Source organism: Calonectris borealis, chromosome 18 (genome assembly GCF_964195595.1).
Source record: "Calonectris borealis chromosome 18, bCalBor7.hap1.2, whole genome shotgun sequence".
Lineage (NCBI taxonomy): Eukaryota > Metazoa > Chordata > Aves > Procellariiformes > Procellariidae > Calonectris > Calonectris borealis.
Window position 1 is genome coordinate 7627895 of NC_134329.1, and position 17754 is coordinate 7645648.

Sequence of the window (17754 nt, forward strand, 5' to 3'; positions counted from 1 at the left end):
AGCCCCGGGAGCGGTGCGGCGGAGGCGGCGGGTACCCATGGCCCTCCCGGCGGAGGCGGCCGGGCTGGACGGGGGCTGGCAGGAGGTGAGCGAGCCCCGCCGGTACCGGGACCCCCGGGGGCAGCGGCTGTTCCCTGTCCCGGGACCGCTCCTTGCGTTCCCCTTCGCCTCCCCGGCCAGCCCTTCCCCAGCCCTGCGCCACGCTCCGCGCCCCGCGGCACCGGCAGCCCTGGCCGCTCCTCTCCGGGGGCTGCGGGCTGGGACCTGCCCCCGGCACCCCCCGGGCTGTGCCTGCCCGCAGAGCGGCTGCCGTGTCTGTGGGGCGCTCCCCGCCGTGCGCGGGGCCGTGTCGTGCTGAGCTCACAGCCGTCCTTCTCCCCAGGTCTACTCGGCTCTCCAGTGGATACAGTTCACCATGGCCATGCTCAGGTACAACGCGCTGCTAAACCCACGGCCCCGGGATGGAGTTACTATTGCAACGACGATTTTCTCCAGAAAAAGAGAAATCGCTTATCCCAGCGAGGCAGATGTGCTCCTGTTCCAACCTGTGCTTTGTTTTCTCAGTGTTATAGGTTCCAGCTCAATTATTGCCTACGCTGTCTTTCAAAATGCAGTGCGGTCCCCCGAGGTAAGGTCTGCGCCTCCTTTTCCCTCCCTAAGTCGAGGTGTTGGTACCGTGCAGATGGGTTGCGCGCGTAGCAAAGACCCGCGTGGCTCAGGCACTCTGCTAGGAGCAACTGCAGGTCTCAGGCTTATGTGGTTAAACCTTGTTTAACAGCTGGGAGGCAAAGGGCTTGCCAAGAGTTTGGCCTTTTGTCTGTGATATGAGTTGAAGGGACTAACCTTGAACTGCACCCACGCAGGGAGAAGCAGGTTCCTTAGCCCCGCACTTTCTGCCGCTCCAGGAAAGTCCTCCAGTCATTCAGGCACATCCTGGGAGCCGGGATTTGTCAGCGTGTCGTCCTCTGTGGGGTAAAACACCTGGAGGGCTGAGGAGCTGTGTACACAGCTGCTGAAGTGCAAATTGGAGATGCCCCCGTAGGAAATGTGTTTACAGGTGTCTGTCTTCAGGTATTTCTGAGTAGTTTTTCCAGGCAGATGCACTACTAAAACTGAAACAATTCAAAGATGCTGCAAAGTTCAGACAAAAAGAGACCAGGCTGAAAAGCAGTGCTGGGCTCCACGGTGGGGCTTTGGAAGATTCACCCTGGCTGCACACAGGAGCCATGAACGTTTCTAATGCTGAAGCAGCGGGTCTGAGGTGCAAACTTCCCTTGGGGTGCGACCGTCCGCCTGTGCACTGCAGACCTGACATGAATGCAGTGCCTGGCATGTCCCAAGTGCATCACCCGTGCAGGTCGTGTGTGCAGGGAACCCCGAGTGTCTGGGATACGCCAGACGTGCTGAGCAGGGGGCTGGCACACGAGCAGTAACCGTAGACCTCCACCCCAAGCCTGCCAGGCTTTTGCTGTCCACTCGCAGTCCCTCTGTCTGTCCAGGACTTACCGGAGGCAGTGCACAGAGCTGATCTGTGTGAAGCTGGGGTTCGTTGTCCAGGATTTGCAGATGTCTGGCAGCCCAGTCTGTGGACCACGCAGATAACAGGTTACTGCTAAGAGCAGTAGGACAGTGGAGCTGGCAGCTATGTTGTAACAAAGCTGTATTTGTACTTCCCTCGTCTTCGATGTTCTTTGTACATTGTGGGTTTGATCTGCAGCCCAGTGAACAGGGCTTCCAGGGAATGCAGTGAGTTATCCCCAGAGAAGGCAGGCATGCAGTCCAGCTAACAACTGAGACATGGTTGGATGAAGCAGAGAACATGAGTCCAGGTTTGCAGGGTAAATTTGCACCCCTTACAACATGCAGGGCAGTCTTATTCCCACACAGGGAACAAGTCAGGTTCCCAGGCGTTCTCCTCCTGGAAACGCTTTGCTCATCAAGAACGAGCTGCGGAGACCTCCATGCATTCCCGGGGAGGAATGAAAGCTGGGACTTCACCTTAGTGCTGGGATGGAAAACCTGCCTGAGCTTGCGCTACAGAAGGTGCCCATCAAAGGCCCCCTCTGTCACATCTCCTACACCTGCAGAGCTCCAGACGTGGTTCTCTCCTGGGGTCCTCCACTCTGGGATGATACGGAGCTGGGTTTGGCAGGTGTCCCAGTGTGACTCAGCAGCCTCGGCCCGTTTACTTCCACGGCTAGAAGTCTGCATTACTCAGGAGCCCTTCTGCGATTAGTCATATGATGTGGCTGTGGCTTGGGAGCTGCACTCTAGCTGCTGGTGAGCCACACATGGCTCCAGGTCACAGGTGGACCCTTCCTGCTCAAGGGAGTCCAGATGTTTGTGCTCAGATTATTTCTGCAAATCTGGATAGGAGGGATGGATACCAGCTGGAGTGACTCATCTGCATCAGGCTTCTAGGCTCTTGTTCTGCTGCCAGGGGACATCCATTGCTGGTGTTTCAAAAGCGGCAAAATCTTCAGTAACTTCCCCATCGCCTTGTCCCCATGTTTCTGGTCTTAAGTGGAAATTTGTCAACAAAGGGGCTGGAAGAGTTCCATATCAAAGCTTGCCACAAACAGCTTATTCCTTGAGTCATGAGGCTCCAGAGTAAAATGTTTAAAAATAAACAGCTCTGGAGGCTGGGAGGAGAACAATGTTATAAACACTTCCCCTCCTGCCCCCAGCCCAGGAAATCAAATATTGTATTCTTGAAGCTTGTTTTCTGTCTCCATGGGGTCAATAAAACTCTTCAGCCCGAGCTAAATCATTCAGAAGAGATGATGGCAAGCAACGAACAGAGAATTTCCTCTGTCACGTCAACAGGTTCTGTGCAGGCAGATGTCCCTGGGCAATGGCCAGACAGTGCTAAATCATCATGTATGCTCCAGCCTGGCAGCTCATCTGAATCATTACGTCTTTACATTCCCTTCCTCTATTTTATAAATACCATTTGATTTTTTTTCTTTTTCCTTTTGCAAGGAAGAGCCATGCTGCCTTTCATTTACCACTGCGTCACCTACTTCTTTATTTAGGTCTGTGCCGAAATAGCTCCTCAACCGAACAGTGGTGCCTCACTCCGAGGACACTTCTTGCTGGAGAAAGGGGTCACCTGTTTGATCGCAAAAGTTGCTGCTTTGCTTATTTCAGAGCTGCTTGGTTTTAACCTGCCGTGCTCACAAACTGGCTGCTCCCCAGCCTGTCATCCTATGACCGCTTGCCGGGGCTTCAATTCTGCACCAGCAAGGAAAAGCTTGGTTAAAAAAGGCATTCGTAAATGCAATGATGAACAAACTAGCTCCAGATATTTAGCTAGCAACAGCAGTATGATTTGCTGTGTTGCTGGGTAGGATGGTACAAATATGGAACTGGGGGGACAAGGATGTTGGAGGAGACAAATCCTGCAGAAGGCAGAGGACCTGCCACGCTGCCGCATGGCAGCGGGGGGGGCAGGAAGACACAGGCAGATCTCCCTCAAACTCTGGCATAAGGACAGATCTGGTTCAATCAGATCTACTTACCGCTTATCAACCTTACTAAGCTCTTTCTCGTTGCTCCCGGGAACAAGACAAGTATCACACAACGTGATGGGTGGCAAACATTTACTTAAAGGACAATATTGAGGCTCAGTTCCATGAAAAAAATCTTAAAATCAAGGCCTCCTGAAATGTTTCCGTGCTGTGGTTAGCATTATAATTTCCTGTAGGGAAAAAAAAATGCCATCATTTTCTCTCCAGGATGCTGAAAATTAGGTACCAAAGGCTACAATTAAGAATCCAGATAATTAGGCTGCTTTTCCAGAGTGTCTACTTTCCCACTAACAACGAAAATGTTGGCCAGAATTTTGCACAAATATTTTCCTACAGTGTTTACAGTCCTTTTGGCCAGTGCACGCAAACTGGAAATGGGCTGGAAACTGCCATTAGAGGAGACGCGACTCTGTTCCAGCAAGATGCAGCGTGCAGCAGAGAGACTAGTGGCTCTCGTAGCGAAAATTAATCTGGCATGTAAAATAGATTCAGCCTTAGTCACCAACTCAAATGACATGAAATACATAGGAAAAATGTCTGTTCCAAGTTATTTCAGACCTGAAGAAGGGTTTGTGTTTACCAAAAGTTTGATTTCTCTTATAAGGTTATTTAACAAACAACATTGCTTCTCCCTGCCAACCTGTCCCATTCTGCAGAATTGTAACATTCTGCACCTTTGAGATATTTTCTGTAAGAGTTGATGCTGCTTTTGGATCCTGGGGCGTTGCTAGTGGCAGAAAGGGTGATTAGAGTGAAGTATCTGCATTGAAACAGCCCAAGAGCAAGAATCAGCATGGGTTTTGTGTGCAAGGAGAGCTGCCCTACCAGAAGGGCTGGGGGACGAAACCATATTTAGATGATGGGGTAAAACCGCTGCTGTAGGTGGTCGTGGGAGTGTTGTGACCATCTCAGCTCAGACCTGCTGACCAATTTCACTTTTCCCAGGTTCGTCCACTTTTCTACCTGAGCCTCTCCGACCTATTTCTGGGCATGTGCTGGCTCACTGGGGCGCTTCTCTATAGCACGCCAACCTCCAAGCAGGATCTCATCTGCTATAACCTGCAGGCGACAGGACAAGTGAGTAGCCTTGACATCACCATTCATGCTGTTACTTTGCACCCATTGCCTTAATTAGCTCTGCTGGTGATCAGAGCGCGGCTGTGGGGGACTGTTTCTAGACGGGCTTTGGCAGAGACTCCTCGTGTGAACTTGACTTATCAGATCTCTTCACCTTGTGTGTAAAACGGAGATAACGATGCTTGGGTTTAGGTACATCTGGTTTGTGAGAGGCAATGAGGAAGGCAAAGAGAGCATGGGATTTTGTGGTTACCGTGTTTGGGTTGCTTGTGTAAAGTGAGTAGATGGGTCTTAATCTATTTCCTCTTGGACCCGTGCCGACGATGATCTCTGTGCCTCTCACACAGCAGCTTTTCTATTCCTCTTCATGCTTCCTCCATCCTGGGCAGGAACAGACATATTCTGCGATTTGCTTGAGCTCAGACTTACAAAGTTACTCATATAAACAGCCCTGCTCTTGCTGACCTGGCCCCATCCTCTCTCAAACAATCCCAAGGATGCTCAGGGGCTGCTCCGTCAGCGCAAGCTCAGTCCCGTGCCCCAGCGATTCGGCTGCTTTCCAGCTGATTTTCTGTGCTGGAGACTAATTGGAATGGAGTGAGTGAAATACCGTTTTCCTGACAGTTTGCTTTTGTCCCACCAAGTTCCCATTTCACCATTAGGCTTTGCAAATCACTGCTCTCGAAAAACTCTGCGGGGTACGGCCAAGCTTGGGCCAGGGCGGTGCTTCACAAGCGGTGATCTCTGGGCTTAACAGTTTCCTTTTAAAGGACCCACAAAAACGTGACTGGGAAGAGCAAGTAGCTGTCGGGAGCCTTGATGTGTGTTGTGTGGGCTCGGGCAGCTCCCTGGGAGCGTGATGGTACCCACAGATGGGAACTGAAATGTCCTCGCTGAGCAGCAGCGTCTGAAGCTGGAGAGGCTCTCCGTGTACCTCGGAGAGGGCAGGGAAGTGGCTGCGTGTGCGGTATGGAAGTGTTCACGCTTTGTGTGGCTGGGAATGGCTGCCTGCAGCCCAGGGCTGTTTCAACAGCTGTTCTTGTGGGTAAAACCGTAATACTCATGATTGCGAGAGCGATTTTTCCACTCCTGGCTTACCTCTGGTTTCTCTAGCTCCCCTGTGCTGCTGTGGAAGCACTGCAATATGTTCACGTCGAGAGAGGAAACAGTGGGATGTGGGTAGCTTGGCCACTTGGGAATGACGCAGAACAGTATCAAGGATGTTTGTTAGATGATGGTACAGGGGAGGGTGAGAACGGCTAGGGAGAGGCTTTTCAGAGCCGGAAGGTGGAAGGAGCATGCGGGACTGAAGGCATTTCCGAGCTGTTTCCCTTGCAGCTTTGCCTGGAGAACATTTCTTAATGCTGGTGTGATCTTTTTATGGCCTGGAGAAGACAGGCTGCACTGCTAGAGGAGGAGTAGGTCGGATATAGACAACACACCGTCATGTCTCAGCGGAGGCACTGGGAGCATGCTATGCTGCCATGCATTTCTGGCTCTTTTCTGCCCTTGCTTTTCCCGCTTGTGGCCATGCTTCTCAGGGACACCACCAAGGGACAGGGGCAAGGTGGGAGCTTTACTTTCACACTGGGAAAGGCAGCGTGGGTAGGCAGAGCTGGCCTTGGGCGAGTCCTTACAGGACCTGCCTTTGCCTCAGCCCCACGGGGGACAGTCAGGGTGCTGTGGTGGGGTGTGCAGGGTGCCTGCCACATCGCGACCTCGGCCATAGGGTCGCTGGGCTCCTCTCCTGCAGGCCACCAGCAGACCACCCCCGGCAGGAGGACTGCCAGGGTGGCAGAGCCAGCTTGCATCTGGCAAGAGCTGTCGCTGCTGTTTGCTCTGGGAGAAATTAAAACAAACGGAGCAACTTGCCATAGCAACCGTGCCCGCATGGTGCACGTGACACGGTGCAGGACACCTTACTAAACACCCAGCAATGCCCTTGCATGGTGGGAACACCTGGTGTGTAAATAGGAGCCAGTAACAGGTTTAACCAGCAGCGTCTGCAGAGCATAAGTGATCTGTAACCGAATGAAATGAGTAAATGTCTCTTGGCCCCATTCTGCCCGTGCTGAGCGGAGAAGCCTCGGAAGGGTTGCATTCCTGGGTGTCTCATAAACACATGCAGCTTCTTTGCACACAAACCCCTAGAAGATGTAAAATGCACTGAACGACAAGGGTGAGGACGGGCTCAGGACTGCTCAGCAGTAGTGTTTGCAGATGGCAGCCCTTGGAGAGACTCAACCACAGTCCATGTGATGTGGTTGTCTCAAGGGATTGAGACAGGAGCAGGACAATATTTTGCCTTATTCAGCCTGTTTACCATCACTTTATCACCAAGGGCTGATGTTGTAGCGGATGGAACTCCCCTAACATCCATACTGTGTCGAAAAGGAGGAGATGGCTTGCTTTCTTGGACTTTCCCTGTTTCAGCCCCAGACTCTTGGTTGATATTAAATGTAAATACTGCTCCCTTCTGCTGTCCCTTGACTTTGTTCTCTCCTCCTCCCTGCCTTGCCTTTGCGTTACAATAATAAAGTCCAGAATAGAGATTGTGGTTATAATTGCACAATTCCCCCACATTCTTCCAGTACAGTTCCAGTGGCCTAATAATGTCCTGGCAGGCTCCGCTCACGCTGGTGAGCACAATGGGGAGCCACAGAAGTGTTATAATGAGGGACTCTCATGTCTCCCAGCCCCTGCTTTATCTCCTCACGGGGAGCGCTGCAGGACTGTCCACAGCCCCGAAGCTGGGGCTCGGGAGAGCAGAACTCCCTTCGCTTTCTGCTGGCAACTTCACAAGTGGCTTTTGCTTCCCTCTTCCAAAAAAGAAGGCAGTGCTGACATTTTGTGAGCCTCTCTAAGGCATTCTGAAGTGCAAGAGAACGATCTTTGTGGACTGTTTTGATGACCTTCCCTGGAAGTAATTGAAGAAGGGCAACAAACCCTCATTAAACCTCGTTTAATGAGCTGGAAAGTCACTGTAATGTTCCTGCTGCAGTGTAGCAGCCCCTTGGACTCAGCCTCTCGAGTCAGCCAAAAGCATTTGCAATCTCAGTGAAGGAGAGCAAGTTTATTTAGTGATTGCTTTCCTGGACTTAGATGATACCAGAGCGGCAAACCTGTGCTTCTTGCCTCTTTGGCAAAGGATAGCAAATCCACAGAAAATTTTACTTGTCCAGCCCTTCCTCTTTGCCTTTGCTACTGAAACATGTGTTTCCTGTAACAAACACAGCACACGCATATATATAGTATGATTAGGCAGCACTGTTTATACTTGACTGCCTGGAGCAACCATGGATTCAGAAACAAATGCAAGAAAGATTTGGGGGTTTTTACAGGAAATTTTAGATGTTTGGTCTCATCTCAAGCTGGAATCAAGGGCTGTGAAACTCTCTGTGGGAAACAGTGTTCTGATCTTTTCTTTCCTCCTTTTTCCCATGGAGAGAAAAGGGCTCTTGGGATGTTAACTCAGGCTTAGTGTGGATATTCACTGCCCCCACTTTCCTCTTTAAATATACTATTGTTTTCTGTTTCCGCGAACTCACTGTGTAGTGAGCTGTCGTCGTTTAACCCAAGCTCGTTATGTGAGAAGCAAATCTAAGTGCCGCATCTGTGTTGTGTTTCCTAATGGATGTAGCACAGAAAGGGTCAAAGTGCTTTTGAACCCTTTGTTGCCAGGATTTGAGCCAAGTCACAAAGATTTGTATTTTTAAGACAGTCTGCTGTCATTAGTTCTCCTGTCCCTGGTTTGGGGCCAAAGTGAAGCTGCCTTTGTGCAGTCTAAGGTGGGAACCCGTCCTCTAGCTGGCTCTTCCCAGTTGGTGTCCCACTGCAACCCAGTAGACATGAGCACAGGGGCTGTGCAGGGACCCTCACCTTTGGCAGTCCACTACCCTGTTTAGTTTTCCTGCCTCTGGCCCGTGGGCTTTGGGTTCATCAGCGATGAACTAAAAGTGCTACAGGAACTATTATTATAGGACTGAAATACTGTCTGTCTGTATTTCTCAGATATTCTACGTGGCCTCTTTTCTATACACTGTCAACTACACCTGGCATCTGTACATGGACCTGAAGGTGAAATACAATCAGAACCTTCACAGGGTGCCCCCCCAGGTGAGTAGGACTGATGTGCAACAACTGTTGGGTACCAAGGTCTAACTGTGGGGTTGTGGTGGGGTTTAGGAGGTGCATTCGTAACAGTTATCTCACCGCAAGGACTTTGAAGGCCCTTCTGCCCCATGGCTGTGTGAATTGACATATCTTGCCCCCTGAGGTCAGCAGAGTTACAGCTAGGTCTGCTGTAGGATCTCAGTGAAAGATTAGGCTTGCAAGACCAAAGCAGGCAAAGGCCAATGGCAGTGTACACCTCGGAGCAGAGAAAGCTCAGGACTGGGTATTGGTGCAGTTCTTCTGCAGTTAGAGGAACAGCAGTTTGCACCAGCTGAGTGGTTTGTTGCTGGCACTGCTTTCTGCCAGTGCACGGCAGAGGGGACAGGAAAGCAGGGGGTGCCTGGACGGCCTGGAACTGAGAACTGACAATTTCTGTCCATCCCAGGTGTCATACAGCATTCGAGAGCATCAGTAAGTATTGCAAGAGTTTGAGATAAGAGGTGTGACGGAAGTGAGCTAGTGATAAAAGGACCAGTTGGCTCTGTGAACAGTGGCCAGTCCTCACTTCATCACCGCTGGCCTTTACAAAAGCCCTTTGGGGAACCAGCGTAATCGCTGGGAACCGAGGAACAAGGACATAGTACTCAGAAAAATATTCTCTGCGTTGTAGGCTAAACAAACACTTCACATACCGCATGACTAAAATCTCTCCTTGCAGTTGTTTCATTCCTCACACCTGGCTAAACAGTGAGGCACCCCCATCGCCGTCACCCGTGTGCTGCTCCTGATGTATTGCTGCAAGATGACAGATTCCTTATGCAGCTCTTCCCATTGAACCCATCGGCCCTGTTTCCATATATAGCCTTTTTCTTCCCCAGACAGTTGCTGCGCACAGCAAACTTTGTATCCCAGATATTCCGTCTGTCGGTTCGGGAGCAGCAGGCTGGGCAGATCGGTCTATATTTCAAGGGCTTTAGTCCGTAGGGCTTGGATCCACTTGTAGGACTGGTTTCCTTCTTGTTGGACTCCCATTCAGAACACACCTACCATAATTCCCCACCACGTTGTATTGTCGTAGCTGGTGTGTGGATGCCAGCTGCCGAAGGACGTTTCCTGCTGAGCAGATACCAGGACACTCCAAATTGCCTGCATTTCTTCACCAGAACATGAAGTTTCTGAGGAACAGGGCCAGGTTAAGTGAATAAGCAGTACAAAAAATGAGTAAGTTACACTAGAGAGCTCATCAAGTGTCTGCTCCTTGTCCAGTTCCAAGTTCCCTTCTCAAATCCTCTAGTCTGGAAGGAGAACAAGGCAGTAAGCGGGTGGAAGCATCGGTTGTTTCTGTTGCAAATCAGCACAGACTGAACTCGGCGGTGTTGATCCAGTGCAAAGTGGAAACAAACATTTGTGCTCGGTCTGGGGATTAATCAGCATTTGAAGAACCCTCAGCTGCTGAAGTGCTCCCTGAGAGCTGGTGCCTGTGAACCAGTGGCTGTACTGCAACGATCGTTTAATTAAGCTCTTTGGATTTTGCAGGTTGTAGGTTATGTGAGTTGCATTGGCCGAATAGCAACGATCTCGTCTAGGTAAGATTTAATTCCCTCTGGCAGAATGATGTGGGTTTGGTAAACTGTAGTGTACTGATCTCTGCTTCCTGCTTATTTTGAAGCAAGTTTTACTAAAAGCTGTAAAGCTCGTCAGTAACAGCAGCGTGACCTAACAAACTCAGAGTAAGAGGTTTTGGATGTAAGGGCCTTTCTCCAACCAAGTTAGTTATAAGTAAATTAACTATATGTAGTTTTTCAGAAAGTGAACGTCCCTTTACCAATGTATTGCCTGCATGAATGGAAGTGCAGAAGTTAGTAAAGCTGGTAAAATACTCTTCCAGAGCAGTGTCATTAAAAACAATTTTTAAGTCCCCTATAGTGTCAGGAAAAAAAATAAGCAGTGTTTGGTTGGGGATGGGAGAAGTGCAGTGCAATAACTAATAACTATGCTGTTGTCCTTTCTCCTCTTAGCCTGATCCCTTTTCTTCTCATGGTGCCCGTGTTTTGCCTGGGAAACAGCAATAATTGCTACCAGAACTTCAGCCAGAAGCATGGGTAAGCTTCACGCGTCTCTCTGAAACAGCCCCACTGCTTATGAGTCACGGCAGGAGCTCAGGCTCTTCCCTTTCTCCCCACAGATGTCTCTTGATGCACACGGAAATAGCCATGCCCACCAACGAGCCGCAAACCCTGAGTGGCTCTGTTTGCCGTGCGATGCATTTCTATGGCATTGGGGTCTTCCTCATTTTCTTTCTGATCAGCTTCATAGCCATTCTGGTAAGAAACATAGTCCTTGCACACTAGCCATTGCACCCAAATGATCTGTGTGAGAAGATTTTCCCCTTTTCATCTTTACATCTTTGCTTGGATGGTACCAGAGGCCAGGCAATGTCAGGGGAAGAACTGTGTGGTGCTGCTTCCCTTTTGGAAGGAGTGGTAGGGGAGAGAAAATAGCATTGTGCCATCATATAAATCTGTCTGGAGTCCTGTGTTCTGTCAACCCATCCCAAAAAGGATTTAGCAGGTAGAGAAGGCTCAGAGCGTGGCAGCAGAGATCACCTACTGCATGGGTCAACAAAAGCCCAACTCAGTTCAGAGTCTTCAGTTCAGAAAAGGTCACGTACAAAGCAACTGCTCTCCCCCAGGGAGCACACTGTTGCGTGAAAAGGTTTGATAGATCGAAATGAGGTTTTGGCTAAAAAAACCACGGGGTGCTCTGTCCTAGATGAACAAGCCAGGGCAGAGCATGTGCACAAAGTACAAACACCCATATATGCTTGTTCTTTTTTAGGTTATACTCAGTCAAGCCCGAGGTTTGTACAAAAGGTTCGTAAACTCCACAGGATTCCTGGGGGATCAGCAGTGGGCCATGATTAAGATGGTGGAACAACGAGTGGTTTTTTACCCCGCCGCATTCTTCTGCTGCTGGGCCCCAGGTTAGCAGAAAGCTGAGTCACTCTCACCGTATTTCCCTAGGACATAGTGCCTGGCAATGAAACTCAGAAAAGGTGGCATTAAAGCAATACCCTCTTGTCCATCCCTTTTCACAGCTGTCCTCCTTGGAATACTGAAGCTGACTGTTTCAACAAACAGCAAAATCTACATGGCTCTTCTAATTCTACAGGTAAATGTCTTCCTCTGCAACCTCCTACGGCCTGCCTTCTCTGCTTGAACAGGCTATTAGTGTTTGCCTGCTTCTGGTCTCTGCTGGGCAAAGCACGCTGCCAGCCAGATCACTGCTATGAGCCTAAGTCTGATTTACGTTTTTGGTTGGCAAAAGCATCTTTGTTAGTTGGTTTATGTTTTTCACAGGCTTGAAAAGGTCTCAATAACCAAAATCACAGCGCAATGGAAATTGTAGAAAATAGGACTAGAAGGGATCCCCAGAAATCAGTTAGTTTATTCCCTTTCTGTGAAAGTCTCCAAATGCAATTCCTCCACAACACTTGTCCAGCTCCTTGCTGTGCCTGAGGCAGCATTTAGCAAAGATTATTAAAATAACCATGAGATTCCTGTATCACATGGGGATGCAGATAGATAAAATCATGCTGGAGGTGGGAGACTTGGCATAACGTGCCGGGTTAGACAGCCTGGTAGGGAGCTGTGGACTGCTGAGCAATGCTGGCTGAGAAGAGCCCTAATCTCCCCTGTGATCTCTCCCAGGCTCTGACAGCAGCTTCCCAGGGGCTTCTGAACTGCATCGTGTACGGCTGGACGCAGCACGTCTTCCTCTCCCTCAAACGCAACGCCTGCCGGGACGTTGACACTCAGACTCCTCTCTTGCGCTCCCAGAAGAAGTTCTACGACAGCACGCTCCCCGCCGGGCACAGAGGGGTCCACGTCCACCCTGCTCTGATGAACCCCTGCGTCGAAGGAGAACAGGCAGCGTCCTAACGAGACCTCGTCGTGTTTTAGCCATGTCAGCCAGACCCAGTATCAGGCTGTCTGCTGCGAACTGTCTTGCCAGCGGCAAAGTTAGCTGTAGTGCTGGAGGAGCCTGAGCAGAGCTGTCGGAGACAGACACTTCAGTGAAGATAGTTATTTATTTTACAGGTTTGTATGGATTGTAAATGGATTCTTTAAACACGGTAAATCTTTAGTACAGACTTTCTCCGTATGGAAATATCTCTAGAAACGCAGCAAATTATATGTAACAGCTCAGAGATCTGGTACAGCTCCTTTGAGGGTAGGTGGTCAAAGGATGTTTTACTTCTCTAAGTATTTGCCATTACAAATTAACAGTAAAGCAAAGGTGAATATTTTTCAATCTCTGACTTCTAATTCATTATAAAGATAAGAACAGGTACCATACTAACAGCCAACTGCAAGGAATCAAAAAATTACAAAGTAGCATAAAAAAATCAGCGCTCACTTCTGTGCCTCGACTTTTTGCACATTTCCCTGCTGTTCTTCATGCCAACTTCTGCTCAGCTACAATACTCAGAAAAATAAGCTTCTTCGACCCGGTGGAGCATCTCTCCTGAACCAGGTGAGCAGGACTTCGCATGAATCTGTCTATGCTCTTCTAGATGCTGAAATGAATTATTCACTAAGGTGCCACCGTTCTATAAAACGGATCTTTAGCTGCATTGAAAACAACTCTCTAACTTTTACACTCTTTATTTTCTAACAGCTTCACTTTGGGTGCAACCAAAAATTATTTACATAGTAGGTAATACAAGAAGAGGAAATACTCAAGTTCTGTGTCATTAACTTTCATACAGTTTACACAGTTACGTTGTGTAAATCACTTTATGCAAAATCTCCTGGGACTAGCAGTCCAGCTTCAAGGGCATACCCACAGGGCCTGCAGTCCTTTCCAAACCTCAGCTGGTGGGTTTCCCACTGCTTTCATGTTTTTTTAAACATAATCATCATCTTCTTTTTCTTCCATACTCTGCTCCTCAGCTGCAGGAGTCTCGCTTCTCTCGGTGGCTAAACTTGAACTGACAAACGCAGCTATTGCCTTTCTGCATTTGGTCAGAGCAATGAGGAGAGCAATCAGAACAAGGGCAATGGGAACTGTGATCCCAATTACCATCCCAAACACTTTATTTTGGACAACCTCCACCATGGACATCATGAGAGGCGGTGGAGGGCCGCTGTCCACGCTGCCTCCCAGGCCATGGAACTGGCAGTTCGGAGGAGCCCAGCCAGCTTCGCAGTGGCAGTGTTCAAGGTTGTTGCAAACCCCTTTTCCCCCACACAAAACCTTCCCGTTGCACTTCGTCCTGACCGTGGCGTCTGTGCATGTCTTGTTAATACAGATCTTTTTTGGCCCACATCTGGTGCCATCAAGCCCTCCTCCGATATCAGGTGTATCGATGCTGGCCTGGTAGGCTGTGCCCCAGCACCAACCCTCGGGCCCTGGCATCTGAATGATGGTTTCAGACCCCTCCAGAACAGGTATCCTCTTCACATTGGCACACTGCAGCCTTCCACACAGAGCGTTTTGGGGTTTACATCCCACAAAAGCAACTTCAGTCCCATCGCCGCCACAGTTGCCAAACCGATCCCCTTTTACGTTCTGCTTTTTGAAGCAACTTTCTGGAGCACCCCGAGCTTCCTTCCCAAAGATTTTTCGGCACAGGTTGTCATAGGTCGCGCATTTCCCGTGGTGGCAGTAGCTGTTGTCGCTGCATGGCGTCCCATCGTGCACGTGCACATCCTCCGGGCACCACTCGGAAGACCCATTGCAATATTCAGGCAAGTCGCACTCGTCCGCCTCCGACCTGCACTTGTGTCCTGCAGCACGAAAGCGGCATTTCTGACAGCATTGCCCAATGGAGCAGACGGCCCCTGGCTTCAGCCTGCAGTTCTGGTGACAGCAGGGATCGCCTCGGCAGTCCTGCGGCCCCCCACAGTCACACTGCTCTCCCTCGTCGATCACCTTGTTGCCACAATGCTTAAAATAGAAGAGTCTGTGGGGCTCTGGGATGTTGCGCAAGCAGTCGCCATCCCCTCTGCCGACCAGGTCTAAGTAGCTCTGCCTGCTGCAGTTGCTGAAAGCCTTGGCGCTGTCAAGGAAGTGTCCCGTCATGTAGCACTTGGTGGCTTCTCCGCAGACACACTCCTTTTTGTCGTGCTCCATCCCCAGGTTGTGACCCAGCTCATGAGTAAAAATAATTGAAAAGGTGATGAAATCTCTTCGTATATGTGAGACAACAGCTGATTGATAACCGGGGTGGCAGATGCTACCTACGTACGCCATCCCAGCCATCTGTCCGAAGTCCATGTAAGTAAATAAATGTGCAATGTCGTATTTCATCCTCTGAGAAAGATCCCTATTTCCCCAGTCGTTAAAATTTTTAAGAACTTCTTCTATATCCTGGCTGTACTTGATGAAGTTGCTGCGCGTCCAGATCTCCAGCCCGATCAGGCAGATGCGAATCTTCAGAGGAGAGAAGTATGTTTCCGATAAATTGATCGTATCTGTAACCAGAAGCGTCACCGAGGTCTCGTTGCTCCCTTGGAAGGAAAACAGATAGTGGTCCACCACGACAAATATCTCAATGTACATGGTGTGCTTCAGTCTCTGAGACAAGTCATGCTTTCCTAAGGCTGTTTTAGCTCCCATCCCACCCGGCTGGTTTTGGATCACCTCATCCGTCAATCCGCACATCAAGGGCTCGTCCTGGGTCTTCTCTCGCCGATAGAGAAGGTGCTGGAAGGTGAGGGACCCCGGCACAGGTTCAATGCCATAGCTCAGGTTCCCGATTTCCAGCTGCCCCCTCAGACCCGAGCAGGTGCTCAGCGTGGCGAGGGAGCCGGGGCTGCCCTCCACGTAGCCCAGGTGGAAGCACTCCTTGGGGACATGAGGCTGCTCCACCACTCTTGTCCCGCTGGGGCTGTATGTGATGACCGGCAGGTTTTTTGCCAGAAGTCCTCTCTTCTGCCTGAGGTGGATGACGCGGTTCTCCCCCTCCACCCTGAGGACGTAGGACATTTCTCCCCCCGTGGCTTTTCCCGCCCTGTGGGGCAGTTTCCTCGGCTGGACTATCTCATGGACAGCGTAGCCCGGCGGTGGACGATGGCTGCCTGCCCCAGGGAGGAGAGATGCCACCAACGCTGCCCAGACCCCCAGCATGAGGAGCAGGGCTTTCCCCTGGCCGCCATGATGTGCCTGGAGCCGTCTCATCACCAACACCTTCAAAATGGCGGTAAGACAGCCTGGGGAGGGCCCTGCCATCCCTTGCATGGACATCTTGACCCTCTCTCCCTTGAGGCGCTCAGGCAGTGGCCGTGCCGGGGCTGTCCCCTCAGGGCTGGCACGGGACCCTGTGCCCCCAGGGGCGGCTGTTCCCCTCAGTGTCCCTGGGAAGGTTCTGGAAGCGCTGCCGCCCCTCCCAGCCACCATGCTGCCAGCCGGCTGCAACACGAGGCCGGGGTGGAGCGAGGCCGTGGCACGGGGGCCATGAGTGCTCCTGTGAGGTGACAGGGATGAAGAGCACCCATCCGCGCTGACCTTCCCTCACCGGGGCACCATGGGGTGGCCGTCGCGGCCAGGGAGCTGTGGTTGATCTTCAGAGCCACTCCCCTGCCGCTCGGTGAGATCTGGGGAGCCGTGCGTCCTCACCACCTCCTCCTCTTCCTCCCCAAGGGGGATCCCTGCCCAAAGATTGCCTGTAACTTGTAAGTTTGAGAATTAACCACAACAAAACTGCTCCCAGCAAATTAATTTGACAAATCTTGATGCCCCTTGGCCATTGCCTTGCCTCCTTTGCCAAGCTGTAAACCAGTGGGCTCTGGATGTTTTTCTTCATCGTGCACGGATCCTGCTGAATGTCAGGCACAGCTTGTTATACACAGAAAACCACATTTCATACAAACACCTGCCAGCCGCCAGCTGCACGTGAGCACCGGCAGGCAGCAACGTCCGCAGCGCTGAATTTATCATTAACCAGGTCTACCTGGAGCTGAGCAATAGCCCATTCCAGTGGGGTAAATTCCCTCTTCTAGCACGAAGCACTCCTGCTCCCCAGCGTTCACCTCCTTCTTCAGGAAGTGCTGAAATGGTTTTTTATTTTTGTTTTTTTTTTTTTTACTGTCCCTGTTCTGCTTCAGCGCTGCTCCTGCGCCCGCTGCTCCCCGCTCACACTGACGCCTCGGCAGCAGCCTGGCTTTTTTGTCAGCTCCGCCTGGCAGGGATCGGATGCTGCCGACAGTTTCTTTACCTGCTCAAAGCCTTCCTGCAAGCTCCTGTCCAAGTGGTCCTGCCAGCTTTCTGCTTTTCACAGAGGCCACCGACGTGAGTGGTAATGAATTTTTTTCCCCTCTTCTTTCCTTATTTCCTTCCAGATACACTCCACATCTTTTTCTCCTGTAATCAAGCCTCAGAGCCCTTTCTTCCCTCCTCCTATCTCCCACTTAACACTGCCTGATGTTTTCAGCAGCTCACATTTGTTCCTGGGCTGCGGTGCCGCAGAGGGGGTGCTCAGGTACACCCAGGGCTCAAAGGTGGGCGCTCCACCTGGGACCCCGGCTCCGGAGGAGGGGGCTATAGTGGAGACAGAGTCCTATACAGTGGTGTGGACAGTTTGAACCCCTTCCTCTGAGCTGTAGTGGAGGGTCTGTGACCCAGAAGTTTCTTTGCTCAGAGGGAAGAGCAGGTGTCCTTTGGGACACATGTTTAGTGGAGAGGGGGACTCGCTGCTGCAGACCCCCATGCTCTGGGCTGAGAGACAACCGTTGCTCTTGCCTTGCAGAAGGCTCTCGGGATCCTCCTTGCTCAGCCTGTGTCTGTCAGTGTAAACCAGCAGCAGATCTTAAATTAACCTGAGTGCCCCTGTCATTTTTGTCAATGACTTTTTTTTCTCTTATGGAGTGAGGTCAAGTGAAACAATTTTGTTTTGCTGTTCTACAGAATAAAAACTAGGTCCCCTAACTCTACACTTACATCTAGATCAATTTTAATTGAGTCCACCACAGCTGGAGTCTGAATCTAGTGACTGACTGAGTCCAGTTTTCCACTGCTGCGACGTGAAGTC

At 50.7% G+C, this 17754-nt stretch overlaps 2 protein-coding genes across 3 annotated transcripts; one reads left to right on the top strand and one right to left on the bottom strand.

The window, feature by feature from the left end:
- TMEM116 (transmembrane protein 116) lies at positions 1-13034 on the top strand. Of its 2 annotated transcripts, XM_075167625.1 has the most exons (11): positions 1-85; positions 383-429; positions 565-628; positions 4476-4607; positions 8619-8723; positions 10257-10306; positions 10739-10822; positions 10906-11044; positions 11559-11703; positions 11818-11891; positions 12431-13034. In XM_075167625.1, the coding sequence occupies exons 1-11, from the start codon at positions 38-40 to the stop codon at positions 12659-12661; spliced, it is 1119 nt and encodes a 372-aa protein (XP_075023726.1). In that variant the 5' UTR covers positions 1-37; the 3' UTR covers positions 12662-13034. The 2 variants fall into 2 exon arrangements, with proteins under 2 accessions (XP_075023726.1, XP_075023724.1); XM_075167623.1 differs by having other exon boundaries at positions 5-85; positions 383-628.
- LOC142090155 (disintegrin and metalloproteinase domain-containing protein 20-like) lies at positions 12792-16124 on the bottom strand. Its single transcript, XM_075167612.1, has one exon. It carries the CDS (start codon positions 16122-16124, stop codon positions 13629-13631), a length of 2496 nt encoding a protein of 831 aa, XP_075023713.1. The 3' UTR covers positions 12792-13628.
- Positions 16125-17754: the final 1630 nt, after the last annotated feature.

Excerpts from the sequence above, each read along its gene's own strand:
- LOC142090155 (XM_075167612.1), bottom strand. The coding sequence starts at position 16,124 with ATGGTGGCTGGGAGGGGCGGCAGCGCTTCCAGAACCTTCCCAGGGACA.
- TMEM116 (XM_075167623.1), top strand. The coding sequence starts at position 38 with ATGGCCCTCCCGGCGGAGGCGGCCGGGCTGGACGGGGGCTGGCAGGAG. Across the intron at positions 11,045-11,558 it reads TCAGCTTCATAGCCATTCTG|GTTATACTCAGTCAAGCCCG; the intron begins GTAAGAAACATA and ends GTTCTTTTTTAG. Across the intron at positions 11,892-12,430 it reads TGGCTCTTCTAATTCTACAG|GCTCTGACAGCAGCTTCCCA; the intron begins GTAAATGTCTTC and ends GATCTCTCCCAG.